The sequence below is a fragment of the Trachemys scripta genome, chromosome 8 (assembly GCF_013100865.1).
Source record: "Trachemys scripta elegans isolate TJP31775 chromosome 8, CAS_Tse_1.0, whole genome shotgun sequence".
NCBI lineage: Eukaryota > Metazoa > Chordata > Testudines > Emydidae > Trachemys > Trachemys scripta.
In genome coordinates this window covers 75,602,186-75,625,462 of record NC_048305.1, presented here as the reverse complement: position 1 = coordinate 75,625,462, position 23,277 = coordinate 75,602,186, and the positions used below count along the sequence as shown (strand labels likewise).

General features: G+C 37.5%; 1 protein-coding gene across 6 annotated transcripts in view; it reads right to left on the bottom strand.

The window, feature by feature from the left end:
* Nucleotides 1–6: 6 nt before the first annotated feature.
* The window catches only part of EVI5 (ecotropic viral integration site 5), a 55,021-nt gene continuing 31,750 nt past the window's right edge, over nt 7–23,277 (bottom strand). For 4 of the 6 annotated variants that reach the window (XM_034779770.1, XM_034779768.1, XM_034779769.1 and 1 more), the window contains 10 exons: nt 22,177–22,251; nt 21,101–21,226; nt 20,349–20,492; nt 19,112–19,201; nt 18,909–19,006; nt 17,284–17,344; nt 13,945–13,998; nt 10,489–10,521; nt 9,776–9,919; nt 7–1,777 (listed from right to left, as the gene is read on the bottom strand). In XM_034779770.1, coding sequence (XP_034635661.1) covers nt 1,601–1,777; nt 9,776–9,919; nt 10,489–10,521; nt 13,945–13,998; nt 17,284–17,344; nt 18,909–19,006; nt 19,112–19,201; nt 20,349–20,492; nt 21,101–21,226; nt 22,177–22,251 — 1,002 coding nt within the window. In that variant the 3' untranslated portion in view covers nt 7–1,600. The remainder of the gene's footprint in view (nt 1,778–9,775; nt 9,920–10,488; nt 10,522–13,944; nt 13,999–17,283; nt 17,345–18,908; nt 19,007–19,111; nt 19,202–20,348; nt 20,493–21,100; nt 21,227–22,176; nt 22,252–23,277) is intronic. The other 2 variants (XM_034779772.1, XM_034779773.1) reach the window with 2 other exon arrangements.

Sequence of the window (23,277 nt, the reverse complement as noted above, 5' to 3'; positions counted from 1 at the left end):
CTGCTAGGCTCCTGAACTATTAGTGCGTCAGTGTAAATCTCGGGAAAATTAATTTTTTCCCAGCCTATATGGTCTAAAGATAGTAGACTGCAGTAGTCAAAGCAACTTTTGGTTATTTTATGTTCTCTCATCCAAGTGTATATGCTCCAGTCCAGAGATGCTGTAACTTTATGAAGTTATTTCCTAAAACTGGGTTTTATCAGTTATGGTTATAACTCCTTTTTTCAGATGTACACTGAATTTTTAATTTAAAGAAAATATCATGTCCATGTCTGAAGAGGATTAAATATAGGTAAAATGCTCATCTGAATTTTGGGGTAGGACCCTCAGACCATGAATTCTTATTTGAACACATTAATGTTTTATGCATCTTACCCCACCACACACAGGCCAAGCCTTCCAGATAATTTGATTTACCTGTTGAGTCAAGATTTTACTTTTAAAAACACTGTACTCCAGGTCTTACTTTGCCTAAAATATAAGTTTTGATTAAAGTCCTGTAATCTGGTGGGTCTGTCCACCAGCTTGGGGACAAAACAGTCAGCCACAGCCACCTCTGTTTTAGCCTTTTATGCAGGCTTTTATTCTTCTGCCACACAAATGCAAGCTATATAGAAAAGTAACAAAAGGGGATAGTCCTGACCTAGCCTGATACTGCATGGTCCTTTACACCCCAGAAGCTCAAGAGATCATGCCCTCCCCTTAGCCTCAGGGGGACCATTGGGCCTACCCAACCTGTTACAATCTTCTGCTGCTGGTCAGGGAAATGTCTGTCTCTCCCCTGTTCCCCCACCCTTACAGAGCTGTATCCTCACTTATATCTTCCCACTGGGAATCAGTCAGTCATTATCTGCTGGTTGGTTTGTTCCCAACTTCTGCAAGGGCTTGCTGTTCCCTGCTTCAACAGACCCTTTGAGAGGCAGACAGCCATACTACAATCCTGTATCCGTGGGACTGCCTAGTCCCCCAACCAGTACATCAAATCAGTTATATCATTTGGGATTATTCCATCTTATTCTGCCAATTTTTGATATGCTGTAGATTTTTGTTCTGCAAAGGAAGCTGGATATTTTGACAGTTGATCATTAGAGGACAATTGTAACTTTCAATACGCATGAAAAAGGAGGGAGATGGATGTCAAAACCAAAACTAAGACAGTTGAGGGGGCATCTTTTTCCTCTAAGTAACCCAGGAATTTTTTCTGCCGAACAAGCACTTCAAAATTTGGAAAGGAGGAGAGCTTGAATTTCTCATTACAGATACCTTTGTCAGCAGCTAGCTATGCCCTGCATCAATATCTACCAGTAGTCCAAGCATTGGATGGACACTATCTTGAGGCTTGACAAAACGATCAATAATGAAACAAAATATTTATACGAACCACCAGACTTCAAAGTGATCACATGGAAATGAAAGGAAAGGGAACTGTTCACACCTGAGTATTGCACCAAGATCTCGGAAGGCTCAAGCATACATCTTTGCTTTTGGTTACATTCATCTCAGATTTTTGAAGGTTTTTTGCAACCATGAGCTAGAAACCGAACAGGATAGATTTTGGAGTACAATCATGCAGCTAAACTATGGGGACTTGTGTGGTTATTTACAGTGCTACTTTATACTGAGGATCCTGGTTTTGATTTACCTTTTCCATCTCTAGAACCTTATCTTGCATCTCCTTCAGAGCACAATGGGATTCCGCTTCACTTAGTCTGGCTTGGACCAACTCTTTTTCCAGCTGTAGCACAAAGTCTTCACTGTAGCGGGAACTGCATTTATGCTATAAATTTTGCAAATATACATTATCAAATGAGAACAGTAGTGTATAAAAGTTTTCACACACTTAAATCTACAAATAAAGTGTGCTCCTGAAAGCTGAAGACTAACAGCAGTATGCTTGACAGTGCAGATAGGTGCAGTACATATTTCTGTCCACAGCTCTTCTAATACGCTTCCATCCAGACTCAGATATCCTAGTGCTGTGCCTCTCAACCAGAAACAACCTAAACACACCCAAACATACAGGACCACATTGTGAGCCCCTTAATTCCATTGGGTTACTCACATATTTAGTCCCAATGAAGTCAACAGGAATATTTGTTACAGTAACTGATCACCAACGTGAATAAGGGGTTAAGTCTAGCACAGTGATTTTGTAATGTGCAAAAACGAGAGTTTGTGTAAAGACTAGTTTGGCACAGCTGTCCTAGTTAGTCTGCCTATTAGTCAGAGACCCTTCTCCAATCCTAGTTACAGTCAGCCCATTAGTCAGAAATTTTCAGCAACCTTTCAGTACCCCTGAAAGATTATCACAGATCTTAGTTCATAAATCATTGCTTACTTTAAGTATCAGAGATGTAGCCGTGTTAGTCTGGATCTGTAAAAAGCAACAGAGAGTCCTGTGGCATCTGTTAGTCTTAAAGGTGCCACAGGACTCTGTTGCTGCTTACTTTAGTGATACAACTAGAATTGTGACATCCTGGGACTCCTGAAGAATCCCTCTCCTGCTGCTCCCTTCAACTGACTTGCCCACCATATTTAAAAAACAAAACAAAAAAAAACACCCACAACTCCAGTAACAAAATGTCATCCTTCTATCCCGCTTCTGAACTAGAATATTTTTGTCAAGTGGATAAAGCAGCCACTTCCAGCAGGGAGGCTTGACTGAGAACTTGTACCCAAGCAGGATGTTACTTCAGTGCAGTCACATTTCACTTCTTGCGACAGCCACATTATAAAAAACGCATTTCTTTCAAGACTGCTTTAGCAGTGCAACAGAGGACTTTGCCGCCACCACAAAGCCAGGAAGATTAACAATTAAATAGTCCTCTGCAGAAACTGCTTGATAGGCAATATCCCCCAACCTGAGAATTTCTCCATGAAGTTTATGGTTCTGCCATTTGGAAAAGATGATTGTTTAAGTCTCCAAGAAAGCAGTGGTCTCTAGAGTTTTTAGATGCATAAGTGCTATGAAAGTCCAATTTGAGGGGCAACAGTTGAATATAGTTTCTATCATATAGTATTAACTATAACACCTGGAATTAAGAGGTTGTATATCTGTTTTACTCAATCATCAAATCAGAACATTAGTTGTAATACATACACAAACAAAAATACTTCCCTTTTGTCTATGTTTTTCTTGAACAATTTAGTTTCTGAATTAAATAAAAGACTTTGCAAAGCTACTGAAACATAACTTATATTATGGTAGCACTCTACACTTGGACTAGACACTGTACAGAAATAGGAAGACAACCCTTGTCTTGAGGACACAAGCTATAAAGCCAGACAAGCAGTACAAGGTGAGCATCTATAACATACAAGAAAAGGGGCCATGGTGATGGTTAGCCATTGTTAGGTTTATTTTTTTATGTATCAATTACATTTGTGAGTTGTATCATGGCCTTTAAATTCAGTGCCTACAATTACCCTAGAGGAAAACTTATGGTAGCATAGTACAAGTTATATGCCTACAACCCCTATAGGGAGGGGTTGTATACAAACCTCAACGACCAAATCCTACTCAGTGTACTCATGCAAGCAGTCCCATTGTTTCAGTGTGACTACTCATTTATTGCAAGCAAGTTTTGGCCCTAAATAACTGTGACAGAACAAATATGCATTGTAACATTTAGGGACCATCACAAGTACTTTGGTATGATTATCAGTTTTCCTTTATGACCACACTACTTGAATTCACAACACTTTTCCAAATTTACATAATTAAGCCCCATAGTGAGCTTACTTAAAAATTTATATATTTCTTGTTCCAAGGTCTGTTTAAGATAGGACATGCAAACAAGAAATCATGGCATTGTTCCTTTAGGTTGAAATCCTCATTTTACTTTTAAACAAAGGTTAATTTACAATAACTCATTTTTTAATGGGAAAGTGGAGACTTGAAAAGCTACTTAAAAAAACTTGTTGCTTTTTACTTAAAAACAGTAATTCCTGCTTCAAGGACATGATTTTTTTAAAAAAAATCGAAGTTTGACAAGGCGCTTATTGAAAGTAAGCTACTTTATTTCTAATTTGACAAGTTTCGGTTGGCTTTCATGTAGTCCATTGCACCAAAATGGTCCATGACATGTGGGAACTACTCTAATTTGTATACATTTTCTGACCAGTATTTTGTTCCTTATTGTTGTGATATCACAACAGTAACTGAATGCAATTTTGTATTTCAATTCTTTATTTTATTTCATTTCAAGTCTGTTTGCAACTTTATGTTGCACTTTATGTTTAACTTTATGTTGATTGCCCAGCACAGTCAGAATAACCAGGAGCAGATTTTTGCAGCGTGCAGAGTTACAGCTTTTTGCTCATCAGATAATCATGAGATTATTAGAAGAGATTAGATTTTCCGTTCTACATAATGAATTACCAGAATCAGCATCATTTTAGATAATAAACAATTAAGAGTCTACTTAAAGGTGTGATTTTACATTGAAAATTTCGCGAAGTCAGAGCAACTTTGTTTTTAGATGCCAGTAACTTGCCCCAGGACACACAGGAAGCCTGTGGCAGAGTGAGAAACTGAACCCAGATCTCCAAGTCCCAGTCCAAAGGAACACTCTTAATCCTTGGGAAGATGTTACACAGATGCATATGTATACTAAAAATTTACCTCTACCATAGGTACAGCTCCAAAGTACATGGAGACAAACATAAGTGCTGGAACTAGAGATGGTGCGGGTGCTGCCGCACCCCCGGGCTTCAAAGTGTTTCCATCATATACAGGGTATACTCAGTGTAGTGGGGGTGTTGAGAACCAATGAACCATACAAATTGTTCCAGCACCGTGGAGGCAAATCTAGTATTTTCCTCATTTAGCTTCAAAAATGGATACATTACTCTATGTTAAAAACTCAGGAACTGAATTTCAGCCACTATGAAATGTCTTTGGCAGCTGCCGGATTGTCACACATGGCCACATTCCCCAGGAAATGCTTTTGCAGCGATCTACAGTGAAGACATTAAGATTATTGGCTCAGTGAAATCCAGGGCTGCTCACATAGAGTTGCCTGTGGCCAGCAGCTGCACACTCAGTTTTGCTTATAGAATCAGGCAGTATCTTTTCCAAACTACTTAGTTTCAGATTCTCCTTGGGTAAGTTACATTTTGTTTTATGATTCTTTAACAATCAAGCTAAAAAGTTTGCTGCTATGCACATACACAGTATTAAAATGCTTTAGTGAATGAATTTGTATTTCCTTGGTCAACACTATGCTTTTCAATATCACACATTTTGGCAGGTGTTCCTGAAAAAAGCTGCACTCTACAGCATTATAAACATAATTGAATACATGTGCATTAGTCCCCTTCCAGGAAGCGTCACTATTCAAATAGGACATTTGCTCCTTTAAATGTCTACTAAGTTTGAAAGCTAGCCATCATGAGCTTCCCGAAGATATTTGAAACCATTTTTAACCCGGCTGCACAGGCCCTTAAAATTTTTAATTTATTCAAATCAAAATTAGATTTAGTTCTAAGTTATGTGATTTAGGGGGGAAATTGAGGTTTGTGTTCAATTGAATTAGACTATAAAATGCATGACAAACTTGCAAACTCAAAAGAAAATTTAAGAAATATTAAAAAGATCCTTTGCTTCCCCATAAGGTTCAAGTTAGAGCTGTGTCTAACAGTTTTGAGAGATCGTTAGAGTGATCCCCAGCTTTTACAAATCCAAACAAATTAAATATTGTAGCATTCATATATTTGGTTTTCCAAAAATAAATAAATAAATAAATAAATAAATAAAAATAAAAAAAATAAAATAAAAAAATCTGAAGTTGCCTCATGGGAGAGTCAATTTACTGGAGATTTGTTACAATAAAGGTTTGACTCACCTCACCAACTCCCTTTAAAAATTATCACATTTTTTAGAATAAACTACTAACTTTCAAATTTTGCTGAATTTTGAACACAATTTCCTCCATACTCCCTGCTAAACTGTAGTAAATTTGTGCTAAATGGTCTCTTAATCTTTAGGTTACCCAATGTTTTCAGAAAACTGACAAGTTACTAAAATTTTTTCTTCTTTGAAATATATTGCTGAGAGCCCATGAAAATATAAAAATTGTTAATCATCTTCAGATGTCTTCAAGACAACAGCTGTACCAAAGTTTTTTGTTTGTTTGTAAAATTATGTTCTATTTGGCACAAATGCTACCTACAACCTTTTTATTTCAGAATATGGCTGCCTTTACAATGCATTTGCTCTCCTTCCCCACTTGGCAATCTAATAAAACTTTTAGGCGGTTAATTTACACAGTTGCCTTATATTTGGACATGCAGTTTAGGATCTGGAACAGAAATTATATCTCAGTCAAATTTTCATGCCAGACTGCTACCTTAATATAATCAGCTATACAAAGGAAAAGGATCTTGTTAGCCTATATATAAAATATGGTCAGATGTGATGTGCGTGTGTAATGAGCAAGATTTTGTCAGCATACAAAGTCATCAGTAGTAGTTTCAAGTCCGTCCCATAATTATTGTCTGAAGAAAGCTTTAAGAAGTTTTCCCCTCCTTCCACAGACAAACAAAAGTCCACAAAAACTGCCTCAAAAAGAAGCTTTGGCAATTTGCAATAGAGTCATTTATTTTTACTGTCAAATTCCTTACAAATATTTAGACGGGTTTAAGAAGAAAAATCTCAAGGCTGCATACAAGTCAGGGTTCTGGTGTCAACAGGCACACTTGGGTAACATGCACAATTTTATGTGCATTTGTAGTCTTGCAGAGCAGTTGTATAGAAGATATTTAAGACAAAATATTTTACACAGGTAATCTTAAAATAGGGCCTTTAGTCATTTCGTGCGAGCTTGAAATCTCAGATCTCAACAGTTAGAATCAAATCTGATTAGTATTTGAACATGAGTAATTGCACTTTTCACATCAGCCTGGCGAGCATAATTGCAACTTGGGTAATAGTCTTCCTACCTAAATCTGCTTCCAAAGTTTCATCTAGAGAAGTTTGCTTTCCCTCCTAAAGTCCATTACTGGTGCTGTCTAAAAGAGACTGCTGCATGAATACTTTCCATTTGTTATCTTAATGTTCAGTATCTATCAAATTTAGGCCTCAATCCTGCAATTCATGGCATACAGATGCAGATATGCGCCCATACACAGTCAACTGCAGGACGAGGGACTTCGACTCTAAAGTATTTCTGGCGTGGACTGCACTTTTGAAATTTATGCAAGTTATATCATGCAAATACTTCTGTGTAATGCCACTCAGAGATGGCTGTTAATGCATCACCAGTAAAATAATTTTTGAATCCTTCAGGATGAAGGCCAATAAACAAAGGAAGTTATAAGACTATATTGATATCAAGATGTTCTAATACCCCCAAGAGTAGGCCCACAATAGTAAGCAACAGCATCAAAATAATGAGATGCCTCAATTTTCCTGTCAAAGTTGTTAATTATAAATTTCTTTTGAACTTCAGATTTTAAATGTTATTAACTTCCACTAGGTGGTGCTGTGCATACATTCAAAGTTTTTGCAGCCACTGTATCTATTCCTCATGTTAAAAAAAGTTTACTATGTAAACCCCGCCAACACACAGTCATTAAAAATCCAGGAAGGCACCAGTTCAGGCAGCCTTAGCATCTAATCATCCCATTAACAAAACGCACCGACTCCTCACCTCCACAATCAACTCCTTTGCACTTCCAACATATAGCCAATGACAATGCACACCAAATTCCTTTATATCACACAAATGCACAACTTTAACTCCAACCACAGATTGTATCTACAGAGAATATTGATCTCTCATGCACTTCCAGTCTCATGCATTATTTGTACAACTGAAAGCATATGGCTGGAATCAAGGTTGTGGGTGTGACATTTAGGGCAATTTAGTACATGCACAGTGATTACAGGGCAAATGCCTCCCCTCATCCCCAGCAGGTCTCACCATCCCTGCAATATCCATCCCATCCTCCACAGCTGCTAATCCTACATATGTGGCTCCTCACAGTGCTACTGCCCAGTGTGCTGAGACTCAAGGGGGTGAAAGCAGTGATGCCAGAGTTGGTATTTAAGAGGGCTGTGGACAAAGACTGTCCAGGGGGGCAAAGGTGGGGGTGTTCTTCAAGCATATTAAGTACAGAGGACTCCCTCATCCTTATGCCTAGTACACCAGAAAGCAGACGTGCCAAGGAGGCCCTTTAACATCATTTTAGAAAGGGCTCATTTTTAAAGTGCCAGCCTGACTAGTAAAATAACTGAATAAATAATTAAATTCACTTGCTCCATACACAATGAGTGAATTTAGCCCTCAAATTTAACAAAGTAAATTGCTAAAGATAGATTTTAGTCCTACTTTAATTGCCAATTTAAATGCAACACTAACTATGGAGATGCTACTGTATGTCCAGAAATACATTTAGATACAAACTCTTATTTTTTGTTGGCACATGAGAATATATTTTTGAAACCTTAAGCGGCTGTGGGTATAAAAAGTTTCATTTCAGTGGAAATGTACTTACTTCAATGCTTTAAGTCAAAAAACAGCCACAAGAACATCTCCACCACTCCCACAATCCATTTCTTATTCTTTTTTAATGGGAAACTTGCCACAATTAAGCAAACAGTAATTTGTTACACGCCAATTAGTCAGAGCTCTCTTCGCAGTTATGATCTAGTCAGTCAGACTACATTTTCTTGTTACAACTACTCTGAAATGCAATATTTGGGCATTACAAATAGAGATGCATATGCACAAAATGCTTCAATTTCTACAAATTTGTATTCCAGTTGTATTTTGGGCATACAGATTTATCTTTGTCGAATGAAAAACATTTTCCAGCTTCCCAGATTGCAGGTGCAAATATTTCCTGAGCTTTGGGGAAGGAATTGTGCAGTTAAGGCTGGTACTGGTAGGGAGGGCTACAGTTCTATTTTAATTTGATAGTTTTCTTGTTGGTAATACCTGTTTGTACAACTGTGTTTTAGGCATGTGCCAGAAGTGTCTAGAGCTCTGGACAGGTACTTTGTGATGCACGGTCTAAAGGGTTATGGGAGTTTATATGCCAGTACATAACCGCTTTTCTTAAATGCAAGTTTAGACTGCAGAGGCACATCTATATCTTTCAGGAAAAATAGAAAATGCTCTGACAGCGGCTTAGAGCAAAATGACACTTTGAATCCATTTTGTAGCAATGACCACTTAGCGAAACTTCCATATTCTACACAAGCTAGCTACAGTTTACACACCTACTTTATTTCTAAATATAAACCAAAATATGCTGTAGCAGCATAGTTAAATGTTCTCCTTTAGTAAAAAGGGCTTTTTTGGTATAGCCTAAAGTCTTAGCATGTCACTAGAAGCCTACAGATGAAATCTTACTAACTGGTTTACAGAAAGCTAATCTCAGGAAAACAACAAAATGTCTAAGTAGGTAAAAAATTAAAATCATTCCAGGTTAAATTATAACAAGAGGCTAGGCAAAGGTTTTACGAATCAATTTGCTATTCCTGGACTTAATATTTGAAGACCTACAGAAAAATATTGAAGGAAAAATAACTTGTCTATCTGATGTATGTAGGATATATGTAAAGAAGTGTAATTTAATCTATCAATAAAGTCAAACCACGCTATTAAATGGCCTATCATTCTTACAAGTTGGATTTTGTATAATTTCATGAGTGCAGATAGTATGATAAACAAAATATTTACAAGGACAGCACAGAGATCGTGCCATGACCAGTAGAAATAAACAAGTGAATGAGACAGATGAGATGAAGTGCTACCAGGCTCCTTACCCATTGTTGCTGCTGGAGCTCCCTGATGGTATTCTCAGCTTGCTCCAGTTTAGTAATGGCCTCATCACTCTGCTGTTTGATGGTGGCTAGCTCCCGTTTTATGAGGTAGTTTTCCTCAGCCTCCTGGGCCCTTGTCACTTGTCCCTTAGGACATAATTTTCTTTTTAAAGCAGTTGAGGACAGATCCAAGACAGACTGTCTTTGTGATGCTTAGCCATTTACTTTGCGATATTAAATCTCACAAACAGCATAGAACTTAGTTACAATTGATAACAATTTAGTAAAATGTAGCAGTTTAGTACTGCTCTAATTTGTGAAATTAAAGCTTACCATCTTTTAGCAAGTTCAGTTGTGTACTTGCATTCAATAAAATTCAGTTCATGCAATGTTACTCTGTTATACATGCACCGGTTTGCTAAGAGTTTTCAGCGTTCAGTTTAAGGGTAAGTGTTAATACAATGCCACAGAATCCATGGATTACAAAATTCATGTTAGAAAAATATTACAACGTGCAGATGTCAGATTGGTCTATTTTTAGATGCTAAAAATAAACAAAATTCTAATGAAGAATTAGCTAAATATTTTCTGTCCAAATTAAGTAGGTAGGGTTACATTTCAAAATAAATGCATAGAACTATCCATGCATTAAATACAGTGTTTTCCATTTTGAGGGTGGGAGGGGAGGTATAAGGTAAAATACTTAAGGACTATACCTGTATCAATCTATCTGCCAAGGAAGCACTTTCCTACAAAAAGGAAAAATTTAGACAGGAATATAAGGGAAAAGAAAAACAAAAACAGAGGAGAGGTAAGAGTGACAAATTAAGATCCAAGAATGAATGTCAAATTCTACCCATTTTCCATACAAACTGTAATATTTCAGGACTGACTTTTCATACAAATTAATACAATTTATGTTTGAAAGTCACTGCAATGATTACCTTCTGTATCAATCTATAGCATTCCATTTTAGCAGTCAATGTAAGGAGGTACTCAAAGCCAGACTAAGAATTTAAAACTCGTCTAGAAGAGACTGGGTATTTTGCTGTGAACCATTTTTTGTTTAGTCATTTACACTAGATAATAGTGCTCTATCTGAAATATTCTGAATATGAACAGGAATGTAAAGTACTTGACCCATGGTTATACCATGAAAGAAAGGCATAATCTAATCATATTTAAAACTCCGCTAAACGCAGAGTCATTCATGCAATATCAAGACTCCCAAGAGGTAAAAGCAAGAAAGTTAAATGATGCAAAATGTCAGGCACGAAGAGCCAATGACTTATTCTAAAACAGGTTTAGGAGCCAATGCATTAGTACATTCTAGCAAACAAACACCTTGGTCAAGTTCTACAACAGAAAAGTTTTCCTAGATATCCAAGTACTCTGACAAGCATTCTATCCAAAGCAGTTCAGCTTAGCCAAAGAACCCACTGAATCTTTCAGGCACGTGCAGTTTCAAGTCTATTCTCTTCTAATGCACTTATATGTTTTTCAGATTCTCTGCAACAACGTATACTTCCCCCATACAAATTACTACTTCCAGACAAAATATATTGTTCAACTATCAAAATAAAGTTCAGTCACATTAAGAGAATTTAGTTATCTATATTAAACTGATCACTTAGCTGTTTAAATTAGGTTCAAATGTTCCTCATGAAGTCACAATTAAGTCATCTATATTATGACTATTAGAGTTTTTTTGAGAAGGAAAAGCATCTTTTTCCTCACAACAGGTGCACTTAACATTCCTATTGGTTTGCAATATATTGCTGCTGTACAGCTATTTCCCTATTAATATGGAATCACTCCTAAAACTAATAGAATTGTTAAAAAAAATGAAAAAAGACACTTAAGAGCAACCACTAATATTGGAATACCCTGAAGATGAAGCTGCAACTTTTGCTTTAAGTACACAATTACCAAGTGCTCTCATATTTGATTGAGTATATTAAAAACAAAGCTTTCTATAAACTTAGATTCAAATTCCTCTGAAAGATTTATTTTAAATTTAATTAATGGAGATGTCCTATCTCCTAGAACTGGAAGGGACCTTGAAAGGTCATCGAGTCCAGCCTCCTGCCTTCACTAGCAGGACCAAGTACTGATTTTGCCCCAGATCCCTAAGTGGCCCCCTCAAGGATTGAACTCACAACCCTGGGTTTAGCAGGCCAATGCTCAAACCACTGAGCTATCCCTCCCCCGCTTTTATTTGTAAAGCTGCAATATTTAATAATGGAAATTCACTACTGAGTGACTCGTTGCAATCAGCCTCTAGCAGTCTCAAAAATAGGCTTCTCTTTTCATGTAAGAGGGGTAGCCAGTTAGTCTGTATCCACAAAAACAATGAGGAGTCCGGTGGCATTTTCCCTCTTTTGGTATTGACACCCAGGGCCGCCCAGGGTGGGGGGGGGGGGGGCCCAAGTGGGGCAATTTGCCCCAGGCCCCGCAGGCGCCCCGCGAGCCCTGGCCCGGTGGCGGTCCGGGTCTTTGGCGGCAGGGGCCCCATGAGCCCTGGCCCGGCAGCAGTCTGGTTCTTTGGCGGCATTTCAGCAGCGGGGGGCCCTTTAGTCTCTCAAGGTCTTCGGCGGCATTTCGGTGGCGGGGGGCCCTTCAGTGCTGCTGAAGACACAGAACAACTGAAGGGCCCCTCACTGCCAAAGACCTGGACTGCCGCCGGGTGAGTACAAGTGCCACAGCTCCCCTGCTTTGCCCCAGGCCCCCTGAATCCTCTGGGCGGCCCTGTTGACACCTCCTCATCAATTACTGGGAGTGGACCACATCCACCCTGACTGAATTGGCCTTGTTAACACTGATTCTCCACTTGTAAGGTAAGTCCCCTCTCTTCATGTGTCAGTAGATTTATGCCTGCATCTGTAATTTTCACTCCATACAGCTGAAGTGGTTTTTTTACCCACGAAAGCTTATGCCCAAATAAATCTGTTAGTCTTTAAGGTGCCACCAGACTCCTTGTTCTTTTCAGGCAAGTTTTGCCAGTATATCAACACTAAAAGTAGAAACATTCCCAAAGTCTTTTCTTCAAACAATATTTTCCTGCCCAATTTTTTGCTTCGTGAATGTTGCACTCTTATTTATAGTGTGGTTTCTTGCAAGTTAATGTTCTTTATTGCTATAACAAATTAGAATTTGATACAACACCTGTTAAAGGAACTGTCATATCGATTTACCATTTTAAATGGATTATGTCTCTGGGGGGCATGCAAAGCCCCAAGAAATTACTAGTGCACAAAGACTGCTATGTGCTCTACACAAGGGTCTGATTTAATCTGGGAAGTGAACAATTTAATATTGCAAGTTACAAGAAAAAAAACCCACTTACATTTCTAAACCTACCACCAGATCGGAGATACAAATTTACAACCAGAATTATGATTTCAGGATATGGACAGAGGTTATCCATGAGCAGTCTCTATATTTTGACAATACATCAATACCGGTTTACTTTTATAATCTGATGCGCTTTCAAAAAATAAAATGAAATCCACAGAGTTGTACTAAAGTCCAAGGGTTAAAGAAGTCTAAGACTTTTAGATCTATCTGAAAGCATACCCAAGTCTTTCCTGTCTCTGACCCAATTTTCTAGTGTAATACAGATCCATGCAAGAGGCCAGAGTACCAGGCATCAGGCTTCCCAGACTGAATTAGACTGGGAGTGCTGAAACAACCTATTAGACTTTTGGAAGAACAGAGACTGGTGGAACCCGCATTCATCTCTATCCTCTTTTTACTAGCTCACATTGAGCATTTGCTGGCTCTTCATTCAGCCCTTACCTGCAGTGGCTAGAAACTTAGGACTTTGGATTGTTAAGAATCCCCCCAAACTACGTGTACTCTAATCCTTCTGTATTTTGCAGAGATCCTTCTGATGCAGGGAATGCAATTCCACAGAGATGAAGTTGGGATTTTTAAGTTATATGCAATTCTATCCATTTAGTACAACCCTAAGATACAAGTTTTAAGGAACACTGCATTTGTAAGCAGCATCCATATCATTACCATACTATTCAGCTAAATAGAGATAAATACTGCAGAATAGTGCACAAAAATTTATAAACAAGTTACAGTTATGAGGTATTTCATGTATTCAACTTTGTGGCAATTGTGTAGTAAAGATGCAGGCTAAATCCAGTCACTCATGTACTCACTTTTTCTAGTGTTTCAATGCGCTGTTTTAAGAGTCGGTTTTCTGTTCGTAATCTCTGTAAAAGTAGCAAGATAGTTTTAAGTGTGCATGTGGGAGGATATGTAGTAAACAGATAGATAATCAAGTGACACCAGAAACTCAAACAAGTTTAAACAATTTCTTAAAATAAAAATAAATAAATCAATAAATCCACACTATTCAGCACCTATGAAACACATTATAAATGAATAGAGAAAGCAACAGTAACAAACCTCCCTTTCACACACACCCCTTTATCTGAATTAGCATGTCATAGAAAATATGGAAACTGGATTTGTTAAAGATTGCAAATTTGGTCTCAACTTTGCTTTCTAACAAAGGGTATTAAGTATTAGACAAGCTGTAAGCCACAGGACCTGCCTACATAACATTTAAGAGAGAAGGCTGTTCAAGCTTCCATGGTAAGCAACATTAGCTTTATAAAATTGATTATACAATTCAGACAAGGCCAGATGAAAACTAGCTAGCTGGAATTCAAGAAAGTTAGGAAAATATTTTTCAGGATAACACTTAGTCCCAAAAGTGAAAACATCCCCATCACTTGGCAAGAAAGTGAGTAGGGGAATGGGAGAGAACATTTCTTGCAGGTCCCATCCAGAAAATTACTAGTCCCAGCTTTAGCTGTAGAGGGGATTTCACCAGTTTAAGAAAATAGCCTATAATGGCTCTTCTAAACTTTCTGCATATGCACAAGAGCATAGTTTGTTCATGCAGTTGCCACAACTGTGTGTGAAGCAGATGTGGGGCTTTCAATGGCCACTTACACATACAATCATGATAATTAACTGCATACAAGTTAAGCATGTATTCATCCCTTTCTTCAAAGCTGCACAGGATAAAGTCAAGTTTAGAGTAACTAAACAATCTTCACATTCATAGTGGTGCTAAAGATTATAGTTAGTATATGGCGAATCCCAAAGGTTTGTTCACTGTATTCTTTTAATTAATGTACTATTGCCAAATCTCTTCAGGCATAACGGGAAGCAGGCCTAAATTTTCAGAAGTGTTTAAATACAGTGACTCAAACACTGATCATCCACCCTCTCAAAGTCAGACTCCTATAAAGAATCTAAAGTTCTGTGCCCAAAAACAGATACTCCCAATCTCTAGTAACTTTTGAAAATGTAGGCCAAAATTTTATAACAACTTTGCACTTCATCAGTGCTTTTTATAAAGAGGTCTCAATATGTTTTCAGAACATTAATTACTTCCACACAATACCCATGTACAGAAGGCAAGAACCCCCATTTTTTCAGATAAACAGGCACAAAAAGGGAAGTGACTAGCAAAGACCGCAAGAGTCTGACAGAACTGGAATTAGAACCCAGATCTCCCAACTTCCAGTCCTGTCCTTTAGTGTCAAGACCAGCTGCTCCTTTAATTTACTCCCCCCAAACGGTTATAAGTCCCTGAGAGGGAAATATCTTGGTATGTATTTTGTTTTCTCATATAAACCTGTAACCGGTCTGATTTAGATCTGAGTTTTAGATAGCTCAGCTGGACTTATTGCTTTGTCAAACTAACAATTATTTTGTTTATATGTTTTACTGGTATGTGCAAATGATTGTTAATAATTAACTATTAAGTAGTTAATTTTAGAAATGGAGCAGCATTGTGTCTGCTTATACACTGAATGCACAACCAGCATCTGCGGCATGTGTGCCTGCAGTGAGAATGAAGTCTGCAGTGAATACAATACAGACATCAGGAAGAAGGGATTCAATAGATTACTGCAATAAAGAATACCAACAAATGGGAGTTTCACCTTTTCTCCTTCCCCCCTCCCCCCCAAAAAAAACCAACAAGAGTTTTGCTGTAAGCAGCAGGATGGATGCCTACCACAGAAGTGAAAACTTTTTAAAAGATGCCCTTTTTTATAAATATCTGAGCTGTTTATTCATGTTCAGCCTTTTGTTCTTTTACAGAAAGGCCATATTACCCTAACAGATGTTAAAATAAATTAACATTACTAAGAATAGATTAAGATTGTGAAGCAATCTGAAACAGTTTCAATATTTAATCCTGAATATCCTAGCATAACCCAGGTCAGCAAATGTCATGGGGTATGCAACATCTCCCCATCACCACTGGGATTCTCCCCTAACAGGGTATTGGAAGGAGTTGTTTTTAGAGCCAAAGATGTGGATCTCATTTTCACAGCTTTTAGTGGATGGGGGAGATGGATCAAACCCAAACCTATATCCAAGCAAAGGACCTCAGAAACACTACTAAAGGGAAGTTTAAAATTTTGATTTTGTCATTGGTTTTAACATTCACCTAATGAACTGAATGTAAATATTTGATCTTGGCAAGACTAAAGATTTGATTTTCTTTTTGCATAATGATATTCATATTACTTTTTAAATCCAACCATCAGAAGATTGCAACATTGCAAAGTATCTTCTGATGTTTTAAAAACATCTTCACCAACTATGTGTTGCTAAATTAGTGACAAGCAATGAAACAATGTATAGATTCTGTATGCTTTGTGGCACATGTAGCTGGATAGAGAAGCTAGTGGAAAATGAGACAAGGGTTTGTGACGACCCATGACTGGAAATGAGTATATTGACACCCATGAAGGGGAATCTAGCTCAAACTGTACAGCCAATAAGGCTAAGAGTACAAAAACAGCAAAAGCTTGTTTTTGTCACTAAAGCAAGTAGATACAATAAATGAATACACACAGGAAGCTGGTCAGTTAGTAATAAGGTGCCACGTTTGCAAAGACTTTTCAGAGCAGAACTGAACTTTAAGGTTCTTTTTTAAATGTTATATATGTTAATTCCGGAAACTCAAGGATGAAAACTATCAGTAAAAATTTGCTAATATTTTGCTTCTGATCTCACGCTTCAATGTACAAGAAATGCAACGTCTCGCCAGCAGATGATGCATTGCTCAAACATGTCAAAAAAAATTTTAAATTAGGGTTAAGCTTCTTCCCTATCACTTAGATTTATTTTTTCAGAAGATCCTCTGTGGGAAACCCACACCTAGATCAGCATGTTACAAACTTTTATTTGTAGCCATGCTTTAATTACAAAAAAGCAGCATTTCATATCATTTCTATACTTTTCTTGTTCATGATTTTCTATATAACGTATCTATTTCCATCAGAACTTCAATGAAGGGACAGAATACATTACAAACTTCCTCTTTGAACCCACAGCCCAAGTACAACTATTGTCATTCTAGTAGCTCATGAAATCCACCATTGCAGATATCCCAGATCAGACTAGTATCCCACCCCCCAAGCCAACTGCTCTTCACAGAGACATTTACACTACTGCTTCATGCTTACTTTAATTTCAACTTGTTCTTCCATTTCTTTAGTTTTTATTGTAGTGTATTCCTTTTCTAACCTAAAAATAAAAAATGGTAAATACCTATTAGAAATATTACAATTGATTTACTGCCTGGTATATGGATATGCCCAATAAGCAACAGCAGAAAAATTTACATGCCAATGAATGATTGACATTTCCTTTGTTTAATATAACTGCTTGAGAGTTGCCTGTTTTTCCTTATAGTAAACTATCTGGGAAAAAAAAAAATTATAGGGCATCCCTAAGTAAATGAAAGCATCTAAGTATCTGGCACCTAATCCAAAACCCACTGAATTCAATGGATAGACTCACTGATTTAAATGGGCTTTGGGCAAGTTCCCTAAAGAGCTCAAGCCTACTTAATACCCCAGGAAACGGACCATTGAACGGTTTTCATGAACTTGCATTATACAGAAATTTGACCTTTTTTTAAAATTAGAACTCATTTGTATTTTTGTAGTTGGAGTCTGAGCTGCCCTGTAATTTATTACTACTGTACATTGGCCTGGTTATTGGGATGTTGATTTATAAAAACACTGAGTTACCTCAATAAAAAGACAGGACAATGCCAGATTTATTGCTTTAATTATTTTGCCTCCTCTCCAGCCAATCTACAAAAATGGTCGGATCATGAGAGGAAAAGGCTCATAAAGAAGGACAAAGGAACTCTGGCAGGTTTTGGGAGTACCAAACTGAGACGAACACCCTCCTGAGGATGTCTGAAGAAGTTAGGCATGCCTATGTTACCATAAAGGGATGATGGGACTTTAGGTAGGACAGATAAGTATAGACCGTTTTAAAATCTCTCTAAATGCCTTTGCTCCTACTGCAAAATAAACAATACTTTGGTTTTTAAGAAGGCCGTCTGATCACCGTACACCACTGATCACCAGTGATTCCCAGAAAGGGAAGAACCATAGGTGCACAAACTCATTTGGCCTTGCAGAGTAAGAAATGTGGACACAGGATCCAGTCTCAGAATGGGACAATTGCACAATTCCACTTCAGGATAGCTAGAGGCATGATACACAAGACCTGAGGGAGTGCACTCAGAGATCAGAAAGGGGACAGAGGTGAAGCTAGACTTATAACCATGACAGTACTGAGCTCTTAACCAGCAGTAAAAAAAGTTACAACTGTTCAGATTACAAACAGCACTCATCTTGATCATACAAGCAATCCTCATTGTTGTGAGAATGGATTCTTCACCTCTAGAAAATCTAAGTCATAAGTATGAATCCAAGACTGTAATTAATATTAAACTGTTTTTTATATTTTAGTTTATATGCTTGGTTTACAAAAGTCAGTGTAGTTTATGAGGATCGTGCAGCTTTTCAAAAAGTATTTTAGATTGCTTATTTTTCCTCTGAGACATCATTTTAGTTACTGTAATCAGCAAAAAGTAGTGATTACTAGTTTTAGAAGAATTACTATGCTGATAAAACTTTATACATATAATGTGCTGGAACTAATATATTTAGGGCATACAATATTAGAACTACTTAACAGGGAAAGCGCAAACTAAAATACTGGGCAAATATCTTTATGGATTCACAAAGCAAGAGAACAGTACAGTATTTTCTCAAAATGCAGCACCTACTTTTTCATCTTTTTTGCATTGTATTTGACTTGGTAAGATGCTTGGATTAGTTTGTCTGGGCCACTGTCAAACTGATGTGGAATGACCTTTTGAAAGTGCTAAAAGGCAATTCAGAGAATATAAGTAATTAGTATTGGCAAATATATATATTCATGGCTTTCAAATGAGTTTGCATTTAATACTTGATTGTAAATTTAATTTACCTGTAACATCCCTTCCATGTCAAGTTGCATTAATTCTGCTTGGTTCATCTGAAGAACTGCTAAACCTACTCGAAATACTATTTCTAAACCCTGGAAACAGAAGTTTTAAAAATAAATAAATAAAATAAATTCCAGCAATTCCTTAAGGCAGAACAATAACCAGCTTACATAGTGGGGTAGGAAGCTGGCCCAGCATCCTGGCCAAATCCCAGAGTAAGTCATGACAATATGCCTTCTTAAAATCCCATTTAAGTTACAGTCTGTCTTGCACTCTTCACCTCACCCTACATTTATGCAGTGAGGATTAAACACTGCCAAAAAGCTACCATACGCATCTCAGAAGTGACAGCCTTTCAGTGGCTGGTGAAGTAAGCCCATTCACATAAAAGGTACTATACATGTGCAACCTTTAATAAAGTCTTATATGAACTATTTGGTAAAAACAGTGCACCTCTCTCTCAGGAAAGAAGTGTTAGTTGTAGTATACCATTTCTGAAATAATTCAAGTAGCTATTTAAATAGTCCTTTGTAGCTACAAAGGAATGTGAGACACGTTTATAGTATTGAAAATACTCTTGATGTAGGACGATAAGATGTGCATTGGCACCTAATGGCGCTAAAAGTTGTGAGTTTGGAAAAGCAGCATTTAATGTGAAAAAATGTACAAACTGAAGCCTATGAAGCTTAATGTTTTCATCTTGAATTTGTGAGAAATGCCAGATTGACAGTCCTGCAAAACAACTTATTTATCTGCAGATTAGATAATCACCAGGCAACTGCTGCCTTCCAGCATTTCCTCTGCCTCCTCTATATCCTCCTCAAGCTCTCTCAACTTTGACCAGAATGCAGAATTTCTGCCCGTTGAACTCCATTCCTTTACTAAAGAAAGAGTCTGATGTTCGAGCTGTGAGGTGAACATCCATCTACTACAAACTATTGCTGCCCATTTCATCCAGAGCATGATCAGATGTGGTCAACGTTTCATTGCTTTCCCCGCCCCCCTCCTTTAACACTTCTTACACTGTGGTATAAGTTCATCCAAAATAGATTAGCTTTTTCTTCACAAAATACATACAGAGAAAGACTGGCTCCCTAACAAAACAATGAGATTAAAACATGCTTACTTTCAAATCTGCATGCAAGACCCCCCAGAAAAGTAGAATTTATACAACTACCTAGCTGACAGCATTTAATAGCTCTTGTTGGAGTGGTGAATGTATTACAAATATTTGCTTACCTCAGACATAAAGATATCAAATATTCTTGTTGCAATTGGTAGTGGAAAAGTTGTAAGAAAGATAGTTAAAAACCATGATGAAGCATACATAGAAGTATGGAAACTCTGAGACTGAAAGTGCACATAAAGCTCTGGTAGTTGCTCCTGGGAGAGAGGATCAGAAAGTACATATTAAACAAGAGCTAATGCCACCTCTTACAGTTTCAGTTAAGGGGGGGGGGGGGGGGGGGGGGAGGAGAGGAATCATTGACATTCAATGAAAAATGCAAGGCCAAGAGTTTGTAGGATACAAAAAAGGTTTAGGCATTTATACAGATTACATACAATTACATTAGAAAAAAAGATTAAAAATAAGGGGTACTCGAACATGAGGATTTATACAAGCCAACCACTGCATGACTGAGGTAAAGAAGCAGATAGCAGGCATATTACACTGGTATCTTATAGGATTTCTTTCATCTTCCTCTGAAGCACTGGTACGACCCATTATCAGAGAGACTACATGAGCAAATGGATAGTCTGATCAGCTTTGGCCATTCCTATGGCCCTAAATAATAATTCTTTGGGAAAAAGGAGTAGCTCTCCCCCTCCTCCTCAGCTCATGCAGTAAGAGTTCCTCTTGCAGTTTTAATCTGCTTATAAAGCAAATGTTTTGCCCAATATCTGAAAAAAAATATTTTGAAGTATACAACAGAAGTAGGCTAATAAATATGTAGTATCTTACATAGTTAGTTAACAGCTTTTACAGTTACCTGTATCATGTATTCAAACTGGTACATACAAAGGCCCAGCTCAGCCATACTTGGTTTAAAGAGTTCTCGAAGTCTATAATCTTGCATTAATTTGACAAACACACAAAATGCTTCCTCTTCTGGCATCTATATTAGACATAAAGGCACAATGAAAACTTATGGACACAAGCCAAGACATGCCAATTTTTTTTCCCAAAGGGACTTGTAACCACTTATGGTTTACCCAGAAGTATACTGGCTAATTTAGGATTCATGCTGGAGTTATTTAAAGTAAATGCAGGTCCCTGTTCTGACAGCATGAACCTAAGAGAATCTACATAGGGAACAAATATATAATAGGCTCATCAATTTAGTAGCAAAAGATAAATACGATCCAATGGCTGGAAGTTGAAGTAGACAAATCCTGACTGGAAATAAGGCATACATTTTTAAACAGTGAGAGTAATTAACTATTGAAACAATTTACTAAAGGTTACAGTGGTTTATCCATCATTGATTATTTTTAAATCAAGACGAAGTTTTTCTAAAAGATATGCTCTAGGAATTATTTTGGAGATGCTCTAGGACTAATACAGGAGGTCAGACTAGGTAATCACAATGGTCCCTTCTGGCCTTGGAATTTATAAAGCCTATTCTAATCTAGAGCACTAATTCTCTAAGTGTGAAATAAAGAGACAGCTCTGAAGTTTGGCACATTATTAATTCAAGTGACACTTTGTGGTCACTCAGCAGTTAAGGCTGCTGAAGTTGAAATGAGTAAGAGCTAGGGTAACACTGAAGTAACTTTTGAAAAAAGTTTGAGAAATAAGTGTTCCCCCTCCATTGAGAAAGGTCACTCCTTATAGGAGATGCTTCTTGGGAAGGACAGAAACAAAGAGCAAAAAAACTAAATTTGACTCTGTAAAATAACTTTAAATGTCCTTGACTAGTGAAGGATCTAGCAGTCCACTATGATCAAGAAATTATGGAAAAGGAAATATACAGAAAAAAGAATCCCATCACATGGTACTATGCGGTGTTCTGCATTCTAGTAAAACATCAGAGGTTCTACACATTTGACATAATACTCTGTTTACCTGCATAAGCAGCAGTCCAACTATAAAAGCACTTCCTTGACAGTATCCAACCTCACGATCCACTAAAGAATAAGCCTAGAAGATAAAAATCTTTAAGATTTTGAAAAGCAACAATTAAAACACTTATTTCCACACTGCTTGCTGTTTTTCTGCTTTTGTTTAACTGCTAAAGGTAACGGTCAACTTTTATCCAACCCTTTCAGTAGGCAGAAGCTTAAAATGCCAAGCAAAGTGACTTGTGCTTAAAATGAACACAATACTTGAGTGGTTAACCTCTGAAATAAAACAGACACGGTCCTTCCTGTTGGAGCAGTCATCTGACAACTGAAGCTATTTTGGATCAGCGTCTAAAGAGCAAGCTCCCAAGGGCAGATTAAAGGTTTGAAAGATTTTCATTTTGGAATGAGTATTTTGAACATTGCCCTATTCAAATAAACGTTTCTAAATGCAAACTGTAAAGGCTTTTAAACTTCAAGATAGCAGCAAGTCCTTAATGGTTCTCAATGTAGCAAGACTGTGAGACTCCTATGTCAGCCACAGATCTATTATATTTGTAAAGTTATCGATTGTATATGGAAACAGCCACTCAAAACTGTGCCCTTATTCAGCCATTAGTTTTGTATCCTCAAGTGGGTTAGGGAAAGTTTCTGAGCAGTTTCAAAAAGTCTCCTAAACTAAGACATTCTACTTGTGAAGTTGAAGGATCAAAGCTTCATATTTGCCAGGCTGTTTCCTTGTTGATTGCTCTGTTCAAGGCGAGTTTACATTAATCATTTTTCCTTTAACTCCACTAGTTGAAACAGATGGCTGGAATGATTTCCTCTCCCTGAAACAGATCATGATAGCAAGGGAGCAGCATTAACAGGATCACAGCCCTTGTACACATTTCAACAAATAATCTGGCCTTCAGAGTACCCTTCCTTCTCTGAATTCCTAATAGACTACAGAATTTCTATTTAGAGGTCAAATGATCTAGTGGTAGCATGATGCTTCAGAGGACTGACCTCAATTCCATGTTCCCTAGGCCAGCACAGAGCAGAAGCATTTCATGTTATTTCTGTCACCCCCTTTTGAAAGGGATGCATGCAGTTTTCAACCAGA